Source organism: Lipotes vexillifer, unplaced genomic scaffold, assembly GCF_000442215.2.
Source record: "Lipotes vexillifer unplaced genomic scaffold, Lipotes_vexillifer_v1.1 scaffold732, whole genome shotgun sequence".
Classification (NCBI taxonomy): domain Eukaryota; kingdom Metazoa; phylum Chordata; class Mammalia; order Artiodactyla; family Lipotidae; genus Lipotes; species Lipotes vexillifer.
The window spans coordinates 1,967,591-1,984,010 of NW_006792596.1; the positions used below are offsets into that span (position 1 = coordinate 1,967,591).

Consider the following 16,420-nt stretch of genomic DNA (forward strand, 5'->3'; position numbering starts at 1 on the left):
GTACCAGCAACTTATCCCAAAATATTATGATTTATTGTAGGTAATGTGTCCCAAGTTCAATTCTAAGATTCAGTAGGCCAGTTTCTTATCTACATTGTAAAAGTATGACTTAACGTTGGGAAGTTTTTCTAACGGTTGAGGTTGTAGTTCAGATCTTCCTCTCAATTTTTTAAGATTATTAATCCTCTGTTGATTGATACTAACTGTCCATAATTTATAGAGAAAGACTTAAAATTAAAAAGATTTTATGTTGAAACTTTGTTTCTGTACAGTCATGGTCAGAGAGACACAGCACAGATTCTTCTGTTGCGAGGAGCCAAATATCTGCCAGATAAAAATGGAGTAAGCCCTCTGGATTTATGTGTGCAGGTACGCTGTTCACGTATATTCTTAGTCCCTTACTTCGTAAGAGAAACTGACAAGATCACTTTTTTTCCTCAAATGAGAGGATGGGTGCAAAGATTTTTATTCTGTTAAGAATATGATCTTTAAAAGGAACTGTGATATATAAGAAATATAAGAAATATATATTGGTCTTTATCCCAGTTCCTAACACAAGAGCTTCTAAGACCCTTGGAATCTCCAGAGTGATAAGCATGTCTTTTTGTATATTAATGAGATGAGCAGTGGCTGAAAGGCCCTAGGTAGCTTCAGGAACAGGGCTGGTTGACAGGTGAGCCAACCATGTAATTAGAAGGCAATTTCCTCCCCCACCCCCGGGGAGGAGTCAGGGGCTAGAGACTGAGTTTAGTCATTCAGGCCTGTGTAATGGAACTTTCATAAAAACCCTAAACAGTGTGGTTCTCAGAGAGCTTCTGGGTTGGTGAACACATCAAAGTGCTGGGAGGGTGGCACGCCCAGTGAGGGCATGGAAGCTCTGTGCCCCTTCCCACATACTTTACCCTATGCATCTTTTCCATTTGCCTGTTCCTGAGTTGTAGCCTTTATAATAAACAGGTAATGGTAAATAAAGTGTTTCCCTGAGTTCTGTGAGCTGTTCTAGCAAATTATCAAACCTGAGGAGTAGGTCGAGGGAGTTCCTTACTTACAGCTGGTTAGTCAGAAGTATGGGTGACCTGGACTTGTGATTGGCTTTTGAAGTGGGGGGCACTCTTGTGGGACTGAACCCTACTGTGTGGTCTGCCCTAACTCTAGGCAGTTAGCATGATAATTGAATTAAATTGGACACCCAATCGGTATCCACAGAGAATTGGAGAATTGGTTGGTGTGGAAATCCCACATATTTGGTGTCAGACTTATATATAGAAGAAATGTTTTCCTTTAGGAGTTTTGTTTTTAAACCTAGATAATTTTAACTCTTGTTTTTAGGGTGGATATGGAGAGACTTGTGAAGTATTAATTCAGTATCACCCTAGGCTTTTCCAGACAATTATTCAAATGACACAGAATGAAGATCTCCGAGAAAACATGGTAATGTAATTGTGCTGGTAGCTGTTAAATGAACAAGCTTTTTTAAAAATTTTAATTAATTAATTTATTTTTGGCTGCATTGGGTCTTCGTTGCTGTGTGTGGGCTTTCTCTAGTTGTGGCGAGTGGGGGCTACTCTTTGGTGTGGTGTGCAGGCTTCTCATTGTGGTGGCTTCTCTTGTGGCGGACCACAAGCTCTAGGCATGTGGGCTTCAGTAGTTGTGGCATGTGGGCCCAGTAGTTGTGGCGAGTGGGCTCTAGAGCTCAGGTTCAGTAGTTGCGGCACACGGGCTTAGTTGCTCTGTGGCATGTGGGATCTTCACGGACCAGGGCTTGAACCAGTGCCCCTGGCAGGAGGATTCTTAACCACTGCACCACCAGGGAAGCCCCTGAACAAGCTTTGTTCATGTTTGGTGTATATGGCATCTTACAAATGTGTTTATTGATTTTATTATTATAAATATTTAAGTAATTTGAATTGGCTTATCTGCATTATAGGTTAAGTATGAATTATATAAGAATTAATAAACTTTATGCTAATATTTGGCACTATGAGTCTTCTGTCCTCTGTGCCTTTGATCTCTCCTTAAGATAATTAGAATATTTCCCATAGGTAGAGGAAAAGAATCTAAGGAGGAATATCATGTTACGATTAGTAATCACTAGTTTACTGAGCTCTGTATTTGTTAATAGTTCTACTCTTTGAATAATTACAGAGTTTTTTTCTTACATTTTTAGAAGTTTGGAACTAATTTTCCATAAATAAGCTTGGTGATTTCTGTTCTCTCTATTTATACTTTTTAACTGGGTGATTTTGAACAAACATTGTATGTCATCTATCTTTCTATAAGCTTTTGATTTTATGCAAGACCAAATAACTGTAAAGGACTTGGTTTCAGCTAATTGAGCTTTGGGATACTTACTGAACTAATAGGTACTTAATTTCTTGCCAAAGTTTAGTGGATTATTATGTAATCACATTTTTTTGTTTGTAAAAAAATTAGTTACGGCAAGTTCTGGAGCATTTATCTCAGCAAAGTGAGAACCAGTATTTAAAGATTCTAACAAGCCTTGCTGAAGTTGCCACAACAAATGGTCATAAGTTGCTGAGGTAAGTGTTTCACAATATAAGCAAATCAGTAGGCAGCAATATCTGTCAGCTTTGTCACTTTTTAGGCTTTTCTGGGAATAGTGTATTTTGTTGATTATTTTGTTGATGTCTTTTGTCAGTGTTAAGATGTTCTAAACATTTGTTGAGTTATCACTGTTTGTTTTGTTTTAAAGGATCAGGGCAATCAGCTCTTCCTGAGGAGATTTTAACCTGTCTAAAGAGACTAAAAATAGAGACTTACTTAAGTGGATTTGGACTTATGTGTCTAGAATTTTAGAAAATGATTGCTTAGACTAGTCATGTAAGTAAAATGTTCATAAAAAAGAATCAAGAATGTAGTTTAGGAATCTTGATCAGTAATTTACAAAACTGGGTATAGGCTACTATTCAGCCTTGCAGTATTATACCCTCATGCTTCTTTATAAAGTTTTCTCCCTGAACTGTCCCGCTCAGTTCAGTTCTTTGTTTTTTTCCAATTCTGTGGTTTTAATGGCTCATCACTAAGTCCATGAAGTTAGTGCCTTTATATCTTCCTGTACCTCTGCTTGTTTGTATGTGGTTAGTCACCCCATTTAGGAGTAAACAGCCATTTAAAAATGGTTAATGTGTTATTTCTTAGTTTAAATTTGGCCTACTTCTGTTACGGATGCTTTCTTCCTTTGATTGGATTTGCCAAAAAGTTCGTTTGGATTTTTCCGTAAGCTGGAAAAACCCAAATGAACTTTTTGGCTAACCCAATAGTTTTCTTTTCATGTCAACTTTTAATACATTGACAGTATTAGAATAGGTCATGGTCTTCTCTCACCTCTGTATATGGAACTGGACTTTGTTCCTCCCAGCTGTATGCTGCTTCTGTAAATCAGCTACATTGTCAAGTCCATTATGTTAGCCCTTTATTCCTGTCTTCCTTTGTACTTTTCATATACTTCAGACCAGAATCACACTCTGTTCTGTTTGCTTAGAAGGCCCCTTACACTTCATGGTCCAAGATTACTTTCTTGTGTCTTTTTAGCTGTTAAGTCTTTCTTCAGCAGTCCTACTCAGTATGCCATTTGCTAATTTTTCTATTATTCTCTTTCTACTTTTGAGGCTACTTTAAACTTTGTCTATAAGATTCATTGAATTCCAGCTTTACATAATGCTCTCCTTTTATTAGTCATTTCTGTTAATCCATTTATATAATGAGGACTTTCTAAGACATACTGAGTAAAAGCATGGGCTCTGTAGTCAGCTAGACTCAGATTTAATCCAGACATCACCATTTACTGTGTGACCCCAGCAAGTAATTTTGGAGTTTCCTTTCATCATCCATCCATCTATCCAATACATATTTTTGAGTGCCTGCTATCCACTAGGCCATCTGCTAGATAACAGTGAGTAAAACAGACAAGATCTCACCCTACACTTTACAGTCTAGTCAGGATTTTATTTCCTTGTTGGAAAATGATAGTAAATATCTTAATGAATTGTTGTTAAGAATGAAATGATAAGGTTCTGTAAGCATAGTGCCAACCATTATGTCTGGCATGTAGTAGAGATGATGATGATGCTGGTGATAATGATGGTTCTTTTTTAAATTCCTCATAATACCTTAACCTGTTTTCCTACATTAGAAAACTTGTTTTTTCTACTTAAATCTCTGCCCTATTTTCTGCTCTTCCTAATAATCAGAAAGCATTTATGTTTCTGTTTTTATTTTAAGTTCACCTTTAATATGTACTTAAGCAGGTTCTAATAAGCTAAAGAACATTGAGATACATTATTTCCTTTAAACCTCACAGTGACTTTGTGATTTAGATATTATCTCCATTTTATATATAAGAAAATTGAAGTTCAGTGATTTGCTAGGCTAGAAGGACCAGGATTTACATCCTTACTAATTGATAAAGAGCAGATCCTGGGCTCCAATTTAGCTCTTAAAAATGACAGGGATATTAGTGGAACAGGAGAAACAGGGTAGGAAAGAGGGATCTATGCCAGAACAAGTTTTAAAATTACCTTGCTAGACTTACTGCCTCACCATTTACAATGATACCTTTCATATGTCTTATAGAGTATGTTATTATGGCCAATTTGGTCTGTAAAAATCTCTTTTTTGGGATTGGTAACGAGTATTGGTTATTAGTATGGTGTTAGAATTTACTGTATTGGTACCATCTGGGCAAAACCTAGTCTTCCTGCTGCGTTTCTCCTTTACTCTCACACTACTACCACATCCACACTCCTTTACTCTCACACTACTACCACACCCACAACACTTTGGAAACCAGAGGTGGGAGTTTTTATTCCCCACACCAAGCAATTCTTTGACACCAGCCGGGTGTCCTAAAGTTTACCTCAGTTCTGCCTAGAGATGGCATTAGATCCCACAGGTTAAGGGCTCAGTTCTAGGAGACTGTCCCCAACCACAGATGCCACTTGGAATTAGTGGATCCCCAGATTACCCACAACTTTTGTTACCTGACTACAGATCAGAGGTTTTCATGACCTCCTCCCCTTTGGATTCAGTTATTTCCTAGAGCAGGTCACAGAATTCAGGGAAACACTTACTTTTGTTTACCAGTTTTTTAAAGAATATGATAAAGGATATTGATGAACAACCAGATGAATAGATACATAGGATGAGGTCTGGGAGGGTCCATAGTACAGGAGCTTCTGTCCCCATAGAGTTGGGGAATGTCACTCTCCCAGTTTGTGGATGTGTTCGTCAACTTGGAAGCTCCTTGAACCCTCCATATTTTTGTTTTTTATATGGAGGTTTCATCACATGGGTGTGTTGATCATTAACTCCAGCCCCCATGGGTGTGTTGATCATTAACTCCAGCCCCCACCCTTCTCTGGATAATGGGGAATAAGGCTGAAAATTCCAAGTCCCTAATCATTGCTTGGTCTTTCTGGTGACCAGCTCCCATCCAAAAGCCCACTAAGAGTTGCCTCATTAGAATAAAAGCTACTGCTATCACCCAGGAAATTCCAAGGGATTTAGGAGCTCTGTGTCAGGAACCAGGGTCAGAGACCCAATATGAGAACAGAAGGTGCTCCTAGTGCTCTTATCACTTCAGAAATTGCAGTGTTTTTAGGAGCTCTGTGCCAGGAAAAGGGCTGGGGGCAGAAAACATATATATTTTTCTGTTATCTCACAGCTACCAAAGTAGATTGTTAAGAGGACCTCAAATACAAATCATTCCCCCCCCCCCCCCGCCAATTTAGTTTAATGGTACTTTTGCAGGTTGTCTTCCTTTTGTTCATTTGTCAATCATTTTATGTTTCTTAACCCACAATGTGATGTAATTTTGGCCACTTATTTTAATAGGTATTTTAGTTAAGAAAATAATTCAAATACATATTAATTAGCGGCGATTGAGGTGTTATTTAGCATACTTTCAGAAAAATGGATAGCCTTTTTGTCTAAGTGATTCTAGGAATATTTGCTGAAGATAATAAATATTTACTGAGGGCCCTTTTGCACATAGTGTTGTGTTTCACTAAATAAGTGAGTCATCTTGCTTCCTATATATTTATGATTGAAGGTAAAGATAGTTACCAATGTGCAAATGAAAAGAGAATTCACAGCTATTTGCTAAGTAAGACACTGAATGAAAGTATAATCTTATATTAACAAAGGTAAGTACATTGACAGGGCTTTGAATTAGGAAACTAATTTTTAAACTTTTATTTTGAGACCTGGTGGCTTGGGAAGAAATTATCATTTTGTGATGAGCTGGAGCAGTTTGTGATGAAGTTTGGATTTTCTGATCTTTTCGTATAATACGAAAGAGATATTTCACTGGTTGGAAAGTGAAAAATGACATTTTTTAGATCAGTGACTTAATTGGAAGAAGTTTAAACTGGGTAAAGTAATATTAATATAGTCTAATAATCTTATATTAGACTGTTATTAGACTATATTAATAATTGATGATGTTCAGACTCCATTGTATAAGAGAATACTTCTTACCTTAAGCTAACTCATGAAGTTCCCTAAATCAGGTACTTAAAACAAATATTTCTATATATGGTAATTTCACAGAGGAAAATTAAATTCACATCTTTCTCATAGAAGAATTTGAGAGTCATTGGAGTTAACTTTTCCAATAGCTGCAACACAATAAAAGAAGGAAATAGTTTCAACCATACTGCATTTCTCTTTTGTCAGTCTCAACAATCTTATGATATAGAATTAAAAACAACTTTGTAAAGGCAAATATGTAAAAATCAGTGCGAGTTAAACTAATGATTCTATACACATTTGATTCAAAGTTAGTAAGACAAAGAAAAAGTTTTGCTAATATGTTGTAGCTATCCCAGTCAAATACAGTATGGATAGCAATAGCTATTGTATTTTACTAACACTTGTAACTGATAGCTAATTTTTATGTATTGTTTTTAACAATTTAATAATTTTTAGAATGAGAAAACAACATGAATGTTGAAGTAAAAATGTCAGGAAATTTTGGTTCAGTTGTCACCAGAATAGAAAATACTCTCTGATTTTTCATTTATCAAATCCGAATATTTAGAATAGGCATTTGCTATTTCCACATAACTAGTCATTATTGTTTTTCATGTTAGAGGATACCTAAAAACACCATAGAGGAAGATTTTAATGAACTGAGGAAGATAGAGTAAGCTTTGATGATTAAACTTATGCAAAGGCAGTCATATCATTCTGCCCAAATGTCATGCAACTCTTTACTCTGCTTTTGTGTAACCATTGTAATACAAGATAACTGATGTTGGAGGTTTCAAAATAAAACCACCCCTGAAAAACAACAGCAAGTTTTTTTTTTTAAGATCTGTCATTAGATTCAATACACATTTACCCTAACTCCTACAGTTTCTCTGTGGAAGAGTAATGATTGATATTCATGATGATGATGAACAATCCCCAGGCACTGGGATTTTGAAGGGCTTTTTGATTAGTCAAAGAAAGTTTATATTATATTTAATATGGTTTAGTATTAATTGGATCAGTCTTTTTCATAGTAGGATGTATTTCCCTTATTTATATGCAGTCATAAGACAACCCATAATATGGAGAACCACCCTGATACAGATAGTAACTTTAAGATTATTCAATTTGTATATGTACTGTATGTGAACAATTGGTTACTATTCTGGGATGAGTTAGGGAAAATGGGGTTATGGATAGAATAGTAGAGTTCAGCCTCTACAATTCAGTTGTGGGTTGGCCTAAGATCATAACATTCCTACTATTGGTTCTCAGTGAAATGTTCTCAGAGTTCTAAAGAATTAGTTTAATTTATAAATATACTGTTCTATACTGGTGATTTTCTTCATATTTTATGCTTTGATCATTGGTTATATTCTAGTTACTTAAAAGTAAATAAATCATTCACATGCAATCCAAATAATGTACATTTGCTAACTTCCTGGTAAACAAAACATTCCATCCCATATCATGACAGGAAAGAAATTTTACTCGTTAAATTATGAAACAGATGGTAAATGTAATGAAAATGTTTTAAAATAAGGATTTTTAAGATGTAATTTGTTTTATTCCACCTAATCTGTTCATATTTTAATTTTTATTTTCAGCATATCTAGTAATTATGATGCTCAAATGAAGAGCCTTTTAAGGATTGTGAGGATATTTTGTCATGTCTTTCGAATTGGTCCATCCTCTCCCAGTAATGGAATCGATATGGGCTACAATGGGAATAAAACTCCAAGAAGCCAGGTGTTCAAGGTCAGAAAAGTATATGATGTTGTTAGGAAGATAGATGTAAAAGAGATGAATTTGACAAAGCATACATTCATTAATTGGAAACCTCATAAACAGGATGTAAATTTGGTTTATACCAGTGATTGACACTTCGTAGACTACGACCTTTTTCCTTTCATCTCTGTCTAATCAGCAGCAAGTCTCATTTGGTGCGCTTTCTGTTTTCCTTACAAGTAAAATTTTAATTTCAGTAGTGTTTCATTCTAAGGGTAAAGGTATTTAATGTTTAAATACAATTAAATCTACTTTTTTTTTTATTGGATTATAGGTCCTAAATGCAGCCATCACGATTTTTAAAAAATATTTCTTATTCAGAAAGAAGACATTCGGTTTTTATTTATGTTTTATTATCATTTGTGTTGTGTGTGTCCGTGTATGTTTTTTTTTTTAATAAATTTACTTTCATTTATTGGGTTTATTAACAGTTCCTTGGGTAACTTCAAGGAAGAAACATTGAGGTATTTTCTTAATGTATTTTATATTGCTTCAGCTGCTGCTTCTTTACAAGCACATTTATGAATTGAATCCTTGGAAGAAAGATTTCCAAGGCAGTGTAGCCATGTCAAATTACAATTTTGTGAAGTAAGCAAAATGTACATGACTATAATTGCTATTGTTAATAAATTTACATGACTGTAATTGCTATTTTTAATGCTTTTTTATGGCATTATATTTTCAAATAACTCAGATTTTGGACAAATGTGTAATTTAATAATTGTTTTCATGTTATTTTTTTTAAAGGTAATTTATCTGGAGAGCTTTCCATAGTATAAAATTAGCTTTTGGGTTCATGAAAAATTATATTTCTTTAAACAGTCTTTTGGGTATAAATATAGATTGTCTATCCAGAAGGTGACATAAATGGTTTTATGTGCCACATCCTCAAAAACGAGTTGTGATTGACAGCTTTACTTATCTATAAAATTTGAAGTTATATAAAGTTAAATTAATGATGTATGTTAATGATTCTATTCTTACATGGCAAGTTTTTGGCAGACACAAATAAATGGTTAGCAAGCATTTTGACACTAGTCAATTCTTTAATACCTGGAATAGGTATGATAACCTTTTAGAATAGGTATGTATCAGTTTCTGTGCATCTGTTCGTCTGCTTCAGGCTCTTTTTTTTTTACATTGGTGCAGGAGTGTTCAGCCACACATGTGCATGCTTCTCCCTTCCCCTGCAGTTGTGTGCGCGTGCGCGCACGCGCGCGCGCACACGTGTGTGTGTGTGTGTGTGTGTGTGTGTGTGTCTTTTTTTTCTTCTTTTTTTTCCCCTATTGTGCCATCTCCTGGAAGAAGGAAGTTATGCATCTTCTTGTAATTCACATTTTAGCTTTTCAACGTACCACTTCCTTTAATACTAGTTAGAAGTGATAACTTCCTGTCTTTGTAAAATTTGAATTTGAATTATTGATCCTCAGTTTTGTTAGTGCTGTTTTAAGTGAGTTTCACTGCTCAAACATTCATATTACAGGAAGTTGTTCTTAATGTATTCCAATATGACTCATGCAGTTTGTTACTGAAACTTCCCCTGATTGATTTTTCTACTTGTCCTTCTACTCATCTGTAATGATGAATGAAAATCAAACCAGGTATAGATATGGTCACTATTGACAAATTGAGTATATGCTATATTTATTATTGTCTTATTTTTTGTTAAAATTTCAATTTGCCACCTGTTGCTAATGATATCAGAAAATACTTATGTGCTAAGTAACCTCTTTATAGGTGTTTAGTGCTTGGTTTAAATGTTATTTTTCTATCTAGCCAGACAGTACAGATAAAACAGAGTGGAAAAGGATATTGCTTTTCTTTTAGCTTTTCTTTTATGGAATCCAGACTCTTTGTTTTCATTGTTATATGTCAATGATATATATAATATATAAAGTTCTTTCCTTCCCTTTTATTTCACTTGTTAGTATCTTTATTTCTCTTTTTAAGGTTTTTTTTTTTCCCTGTATCATTGACAACTGCCTTTGTCTCTGAGCACTTATTTTCTCTTAAATTTTGACCTTTCACTTTGGTAAAACATTTTTGTTACAAACGCAGCCAGTTTTTTAGAACATTAACAAGTGTTACTCTTAAGGAACTGATTAATCTCTTTCTATCAATTTTATGAATTAAATGTGGACTCTTTGGAGGTTGGCAAAATGATCTGTCCTCCCACTTACACAGATAAAAATAGAAACTACACTGTCATCCATGTATTTAAGGTCTTCTTTTCATTTTGGGATGATTGAAGTTGTAAAAATCTGAACCATCTGGTGAGTTGCTGCAATTTTAGATTGGAAATACCATTTTAATTTTTACCACATTTTGTCTATGGTAGCAATTGATCCCTACTTTGTATTTCATTAACTAGTTACTATGTCACTTTATTGTTGGGGTTAGCTAATGGGTTTTCCATTAAGAATGAGTGGGTTTATAGGCCATGTGTTTGTAGTAGGTTTGTTTAACATCCTGTTATTAGTTTCCTGATTTATCTTAGAAGTCCTTTAAGTTAATCTTAACACTTAGCCCTTCTTTCAGTGTTAAGAGATTTTTATCTAGAGCCTTGCGAACTTTGGAACATCTGAAGGAGAAAGTAGTTTTGGTTATACAAGTAGGGTGAGCATGGGGAAGAGAGTTTAGGCTTTTTGAATCTTGATATGCTCCTTTTTTGTGAGTAGTAAGCTGTGACTATTAACGGTTTCATAGAATTATCATTGGAAATTTGGAAGCCAAGAAAGATTGAGAAACTTTTAACTTTAAGATCTTATCTTTTGGATCGTGGCATTTGACATTATCGAGTTGAGAACAGTCCGATTAACAGAGAATTTCAAGATGCTATTAATAACATTTGTTAGTAATGCTTTCCTGTCAAATTTGTATCTCATTTGACACATGGATCTTGAAATTTTTTTAATTGTCCAACAAGTTTGGGATTATATATTATAGCTTTGACTTGTTAACTTGAAATGTTTTGAAAATCATGTATGCTTTGTCAAATCGTTGTTATAGGTAGAATATAATTCTGTGGTGAAGATCACTCAATAATATGAAATGAAATAATACTTTCATAGTGCCAAGAAGCCTAATCCATAGTCATTGACTCATTTTTCTGTAACAGTTAATATGTACGGTACTTTGTATTGATGTTTTTTATCATTATTATGTATGAGTATAAAAAAGCCTCATAGATATGGTTTGCAATTGTTAATTTTTAATTTTTTAAATTTATTTTAACCCTTTCTGTCTGTGACTGCTACTACAGTTAGAAATTAAAGTTATTTTCACAGTATTCTTTTTGTTATTGAGGAATGAATTTTCTGAACAAGTCTTCAAAGGGACAACTCCCTAGGTAAAAATGCTTTAAGTTTGGGATTTAGTTTTAGTGCACGTGTGAATGAAGAGATAAACAGTGGGAAAAAGAGAAACTAAAGAAAAGCCCGAGATGATTTACTACTACTTTCTTTCCCTCATTCTCTTTTAATTCTTTGCTGTGCTACTTTATTGAAAACTCTTTCTAGCTTTTCTCGGTATCTTTATTGTCACTATCATTTTTACACAGATCTGGCTGTTTTTGGATATTATTTCTGGAATTATTCAGAATTCACCTTTAATTTTTGCAGGTTGTCAGTATTTGAGAATAGGATGATTGTAGTTCAGGCTCAGCGCTCTCATCCATGTGAGCAGCAGGTATCACTTCCAGCCTTAGCCTTCATCTCTATCTAGTGTGGGGATTTTCTGGGTTTTAGTCCTTCTCACTTAGAGGCCAATTATTCCTTTTTTCCTTTTGTTTCAAGCAGTTTTTCATCACCACCTGTTCTTTCTTTTTTGGAAGTTCATTTTTTGATGTAAAGCTAAATAGTTTTGCTGACATAAGAAGTTCTTTTCATCTTTTATAGCAGGGTTTAATGTTTTTCTCATGAAGAGAGACTATAGACCCAAACTTGGATCATGATTAAAATTAAGACATTTTCAGTGAAGGTACCATGTCAGTGTTGATGGCAGCTGGTGCTTCTTGCCCTTCTTCTAAGCAGTTCAGGGACCCTTTAAGAAGTTAGGCATCCAGCTGCTGTGACTAACCATGGAAAAGCCTTCTTTGTGCAGGAGAAGGGTGCCCATTTCAACCTCAGAAAGGGTTTCTGAGAAATTAGTTTCTCACTTTGCTTACCTGTTTACCTAGGCTGTACTAACTAAATATTTGTTGGATGAGTAAACTGTTTTTTTGTTGATGGTGGTAGGGTTTTTTCCTTCTTGCTTTTTGGTTTAATTTTTAAGTGAAGACTTAGGGGTGATTTAATTGTTTGCAAATTCAATAAGTAGATTATTCTCAAATAGAGAGTGTTCTGGAAATCTGAAGAAAGGCTGACGATAACAGCACGGGAATTTATTAGATAATAATTGTAAAGAATTGCTTGGCAGAACAGGTTATTTAAACATTTCCTAAAGTTCCAAATATGGTTGTATAATCTCTTTACATAGTGGTCTTTAAAAGTAAGATTATTTCTTTTAGTTGAAATATTTAGGGTGGGTTTTTCAGAAACACGTGGTCTAGTTCGTAGTGTTCTGTGATCATATAAGAATCAAAAAGTAAGATTAACTTTTTATTCATTTGTAGAAAGACAATTTATCACTCTCAATAGGAATATTTAGAATAGTGTAGGAATGGAAGACCATTAAACCACTATCCCGCCTGCTCCCCTGTGCCTTCACTGTTATCTTTATTTGGGATTAAAAATGTTCTAGCAGGTCTTTCTTTCTGCCAGCTTTACTGAGCTGTAACTGTTACATAGGGTTGAGTAACTTTAAGGTATACAGTGTGATGATTTGATACAAGTATATTTTGCAAAATTTTTAGTACAGTAAGGTTAGGTAATACATCCTTCACCTCACATAATTACCACTTTGTTGCTGTTGCAGTGGTGAGAACATTAAAGCTTTATTCTCATAGCACCTTTCAAGTGTGCAATACAGTATTGATAACTATAGTGACAATGCTGTACATTAGATCCCCAGTAGCATGTCTTTTAATAGTAGTTGGGCATTTATATTTCTCCTTGTGTTAAAAATTACTGTTTACTAGAGATGATATATATATTTCATTTTTCTCAAGTACTTAGTCCTGTTATAGCATTTGTGATCACATAATATTTTAAAGATAAAATTTCATTTGCTGTTAATTTACAAAAGACATTTCATTATTCTCAAAAGGAATATTTTAAATAGTATAGAAATAAGAAACTGTTTACTCCTATGTGTTCCTTTTTTATTAAGCTGTTAATCTTTACTTTGAATTATGGATTTGCTAGCCAATATTTGATAGTTTCTAGTTATTAGAGATGGATTCTGTGTGGTTGGGTATGCCTGTATATGTATATGTGTGTATGTGTGCATGTAAATATCACGTCATATTTTAAAGTTTCTCATAAATTTTCAAAATCTCAGAGATTCCATGTGAAGAAGAGTGCAGTAAACTAAGTTTATTAAGCTCTTTATGAATTCTTATTTTTTAAATTGAAAAACAACATAATTAAAAATAGTTGACACATTAATACAGTAAAGGTTAGGGGGATTGTATTCATAAAAGTAATGTATGGTTTAAAACTAAATATTTGAAAAATTTTAAAAGAAATAATTGCTTATGCATTTTTTTGTTAGAGTTTAATTTTCCTTTTTTTATTCTAAGGAATAAATAAATGCAAATTAAGTTTTTGCTATAAATGAAGAAATTGTCATTTATATGAGGTTTATGTTTTTGTTACTTACCTTTAGGCATTGCTGACACATAAACTTGGGAAAATAAAAGTATCTATAGAGTAAATATTCTCTTCTATAATATTTGTCTGAGTGGGTTTTTTATCCTGCAGTTTAAGAATGATGTTTTGAAGAAACACTTTTCTTTTTTTCTTAGCCTCTTGAATTGCTTTGGCACTCATTAGATGAATGGCTAGTTTTAATAGCTACAGAATTAATGAAAAACAAAAAGGACTCAACGGATATCACTTCTATTTTACTGAAACAAAAAGGCCAAGATCAAGATGGTACTTCCATTCCTGCATTTGAACCTCCAGGACCTGGGAGCTATGAAAATCTATCCACTGGCACAGGGGAATCTAAACCAGATGCTCTTGGAGGGAAACAGGAAGCCAGTGCAGACTGCCAGGATGTTATTTCTATGACAGCTAACCGGCTAAGTGCTGTCATTCAAGCTTTTTACATGTGCTGTTCTTGTCAGATGCCTCCAGGGTAAGAAGGTTTCTGCTTGTTTTGTGTGCTGATCTCTGCCTATCAATAACCAATGTTGTGGCTGGAACAGCCCTTGTGGTTCTTATTATGATTGCAAGACACCCTTCAGCAATAACCATCAGGAAACTTTGAAGAAAAAAAAAAGGTTTATTACTTACAGGACGTGGAAATTACATGACACACCTGGGGCCACACAGCAAGGTTGCCAGTAGAAAGAAAGCTCGAGGGCCTGGGGTTCTCTTTTTATTGGAGTTGAAGGTAGAGGCCTAGGGTTTTGAAAGCTCACTCTTTATTGGTGAATTTAAAACATGAGAGTGGGAATTTGAAGCATGAGAAGAGAAAACACAAGTGGCTCAAATGGTCAGTTATTGAAATCAACCAAGATCTCTAAAACAAAGGAGCTTAGAGATGGAGGGGTGGGTTTTTATCTAGTTGTGGGCCTGGCATTATGTTTATTCGAGATAGCCATCTTTGAAGCGGATGCCTCTTTGAAGTGGATAAAGTGGAGGCAATCTGCTAGATTTTCCTGGTTTGCAGTCTGAATGTATCTGGTGATTTTTCTGAGTGGCCCATATAGCAACAGGCACAAAGCTTGTCCATATATGAGCTGTTGTTGTTGTTTCTCTGAATTTTACATCAAGTTGTCCTACTTTATATTGTATGGATTTGGAAAAGGAGCAGTTTTAGTTCTCAGTGATTCCAAGTGAGGAGGGTGGGAGAAAAATTGGAAACATTAATTTGGAGAATTGTAGCTAGATATTGGAGGAAATGAAAATTCAGCATCCAGTACAGTTTACAGGTAGAAAAAGAAAACCTCAAAGGCAGTTAACAGGACTAGAATCTGATATCCACAAGAGTGCTTCCTTATAGTATAATTTTTCAGTGTGGTACAAGACATGTTTACTAAGAGAACCAAATTTATCATTAGTTCCTCTGTAATAGAAAGCCAAAAGTGGATAAACCTTTGTTTAGTAATTAATGTTTCAATATCTTACCTTATTTGGAAATGACCTAGATATTCAGTAAATTTTCCATCATTTAATTTAACTTAGCAAAACTCTGAAGTTTTTAAGTTACCAAAGAGATTTGGGAAACTCTTTTTAAGTAGACATACCATAAAACATAGCTATTGCTGAAAAGTTCACCTAAACTTTACTCCATTTACATCTATTTAAATCAGTTCTTAACAGTTATGTCTAGATTACTCATGAAAGTCTCATTAGGCATTAGACAAAATTGGCCATCATCCCAAGCTATTTTTCTTGCTAACAAATTGTGTAACCTAGATAATATGAACTTATTTGAATTGTAAACCCAAGTAGAATAAAAGCTGCATGTCTGCATTATATCTAATGTTGATAAATCTGAGATATGCCTTTTTAAATTAAACCAACAAGTTTAAACTACCTTTTATTTACAGAAGATTATCCCAGATCACATGAACTTGAAAAACGTTAGGGTTAGTTTATTACTGAGTTTTAGGAATACTTAATTCATAGTATTTATTTTTAAGCCAACTAAATACATCTCTTTTACAAATTAATTTTGGCAGTACCATCCAGAGGTAGAAAAAAAAATCAGTTGCATATAACATACATCTGTATAGACATACATGAACATGCAGCCAGACACAGAGACCCTATAGCTTCCGTTCTAAAATTTTAGCTGTGGATCAGGTACAACAATATACAACTTACTAGTTTACAGACTACCTTTGAGTCCAAGTTGTGTCTGGCAGATGGAACAAGTTAAGGTTACCTGCTCCAGCGGTTAAAGCTTTTTACAAATATTTGTGGAGAAGACTTTTAAGATTTGTATTTGACATGTTTTCTTAAGGAGGGTGTGGACTAGATTTGGGGTAAGAGGTTTTACAACAGTTTATATTTTAAAAGGCCTCTTT

The 16,420-nt window shown here is 34.3% G+C and overlaps 1 protein-coding gene across 1 annotated transcript in view; it reads left to right on the forward strand.

Moving 5' to 3' along the window:
* HACE1 (HECT domain and ankyrin repeat containing E3 ubiquitin protein ligase 1) overlaps window positions 1-16,420 on the forward strand; it is a 94,960-nt gene that overhangs the window by 38,689 nt on the left and 39,851 nt on the right. The window contains exons 8-12 of the mRNA XM_007465774.1: window positions 273-369; window positions 1,330-1,431; window positions 2,434-2,540; window positions 8,100-8,250; window positions 14,186-14,520. Of these exons, the coding sequence (XP_007465836.1) occupies window positions 273-369; window positions 1,330-1,431; window positions 2,434-2,540; window positions 8,100-8,250; window positions 14,186-14,520 (792 nt within the window). The remainder of the gene's footprint in view (window positions 1-272; window positions 370-1,329; window positions 1,432-2,433; window positions 2,541-8,099; window positions 8,251-14,185; window positions 14,521-16,420) is intronic.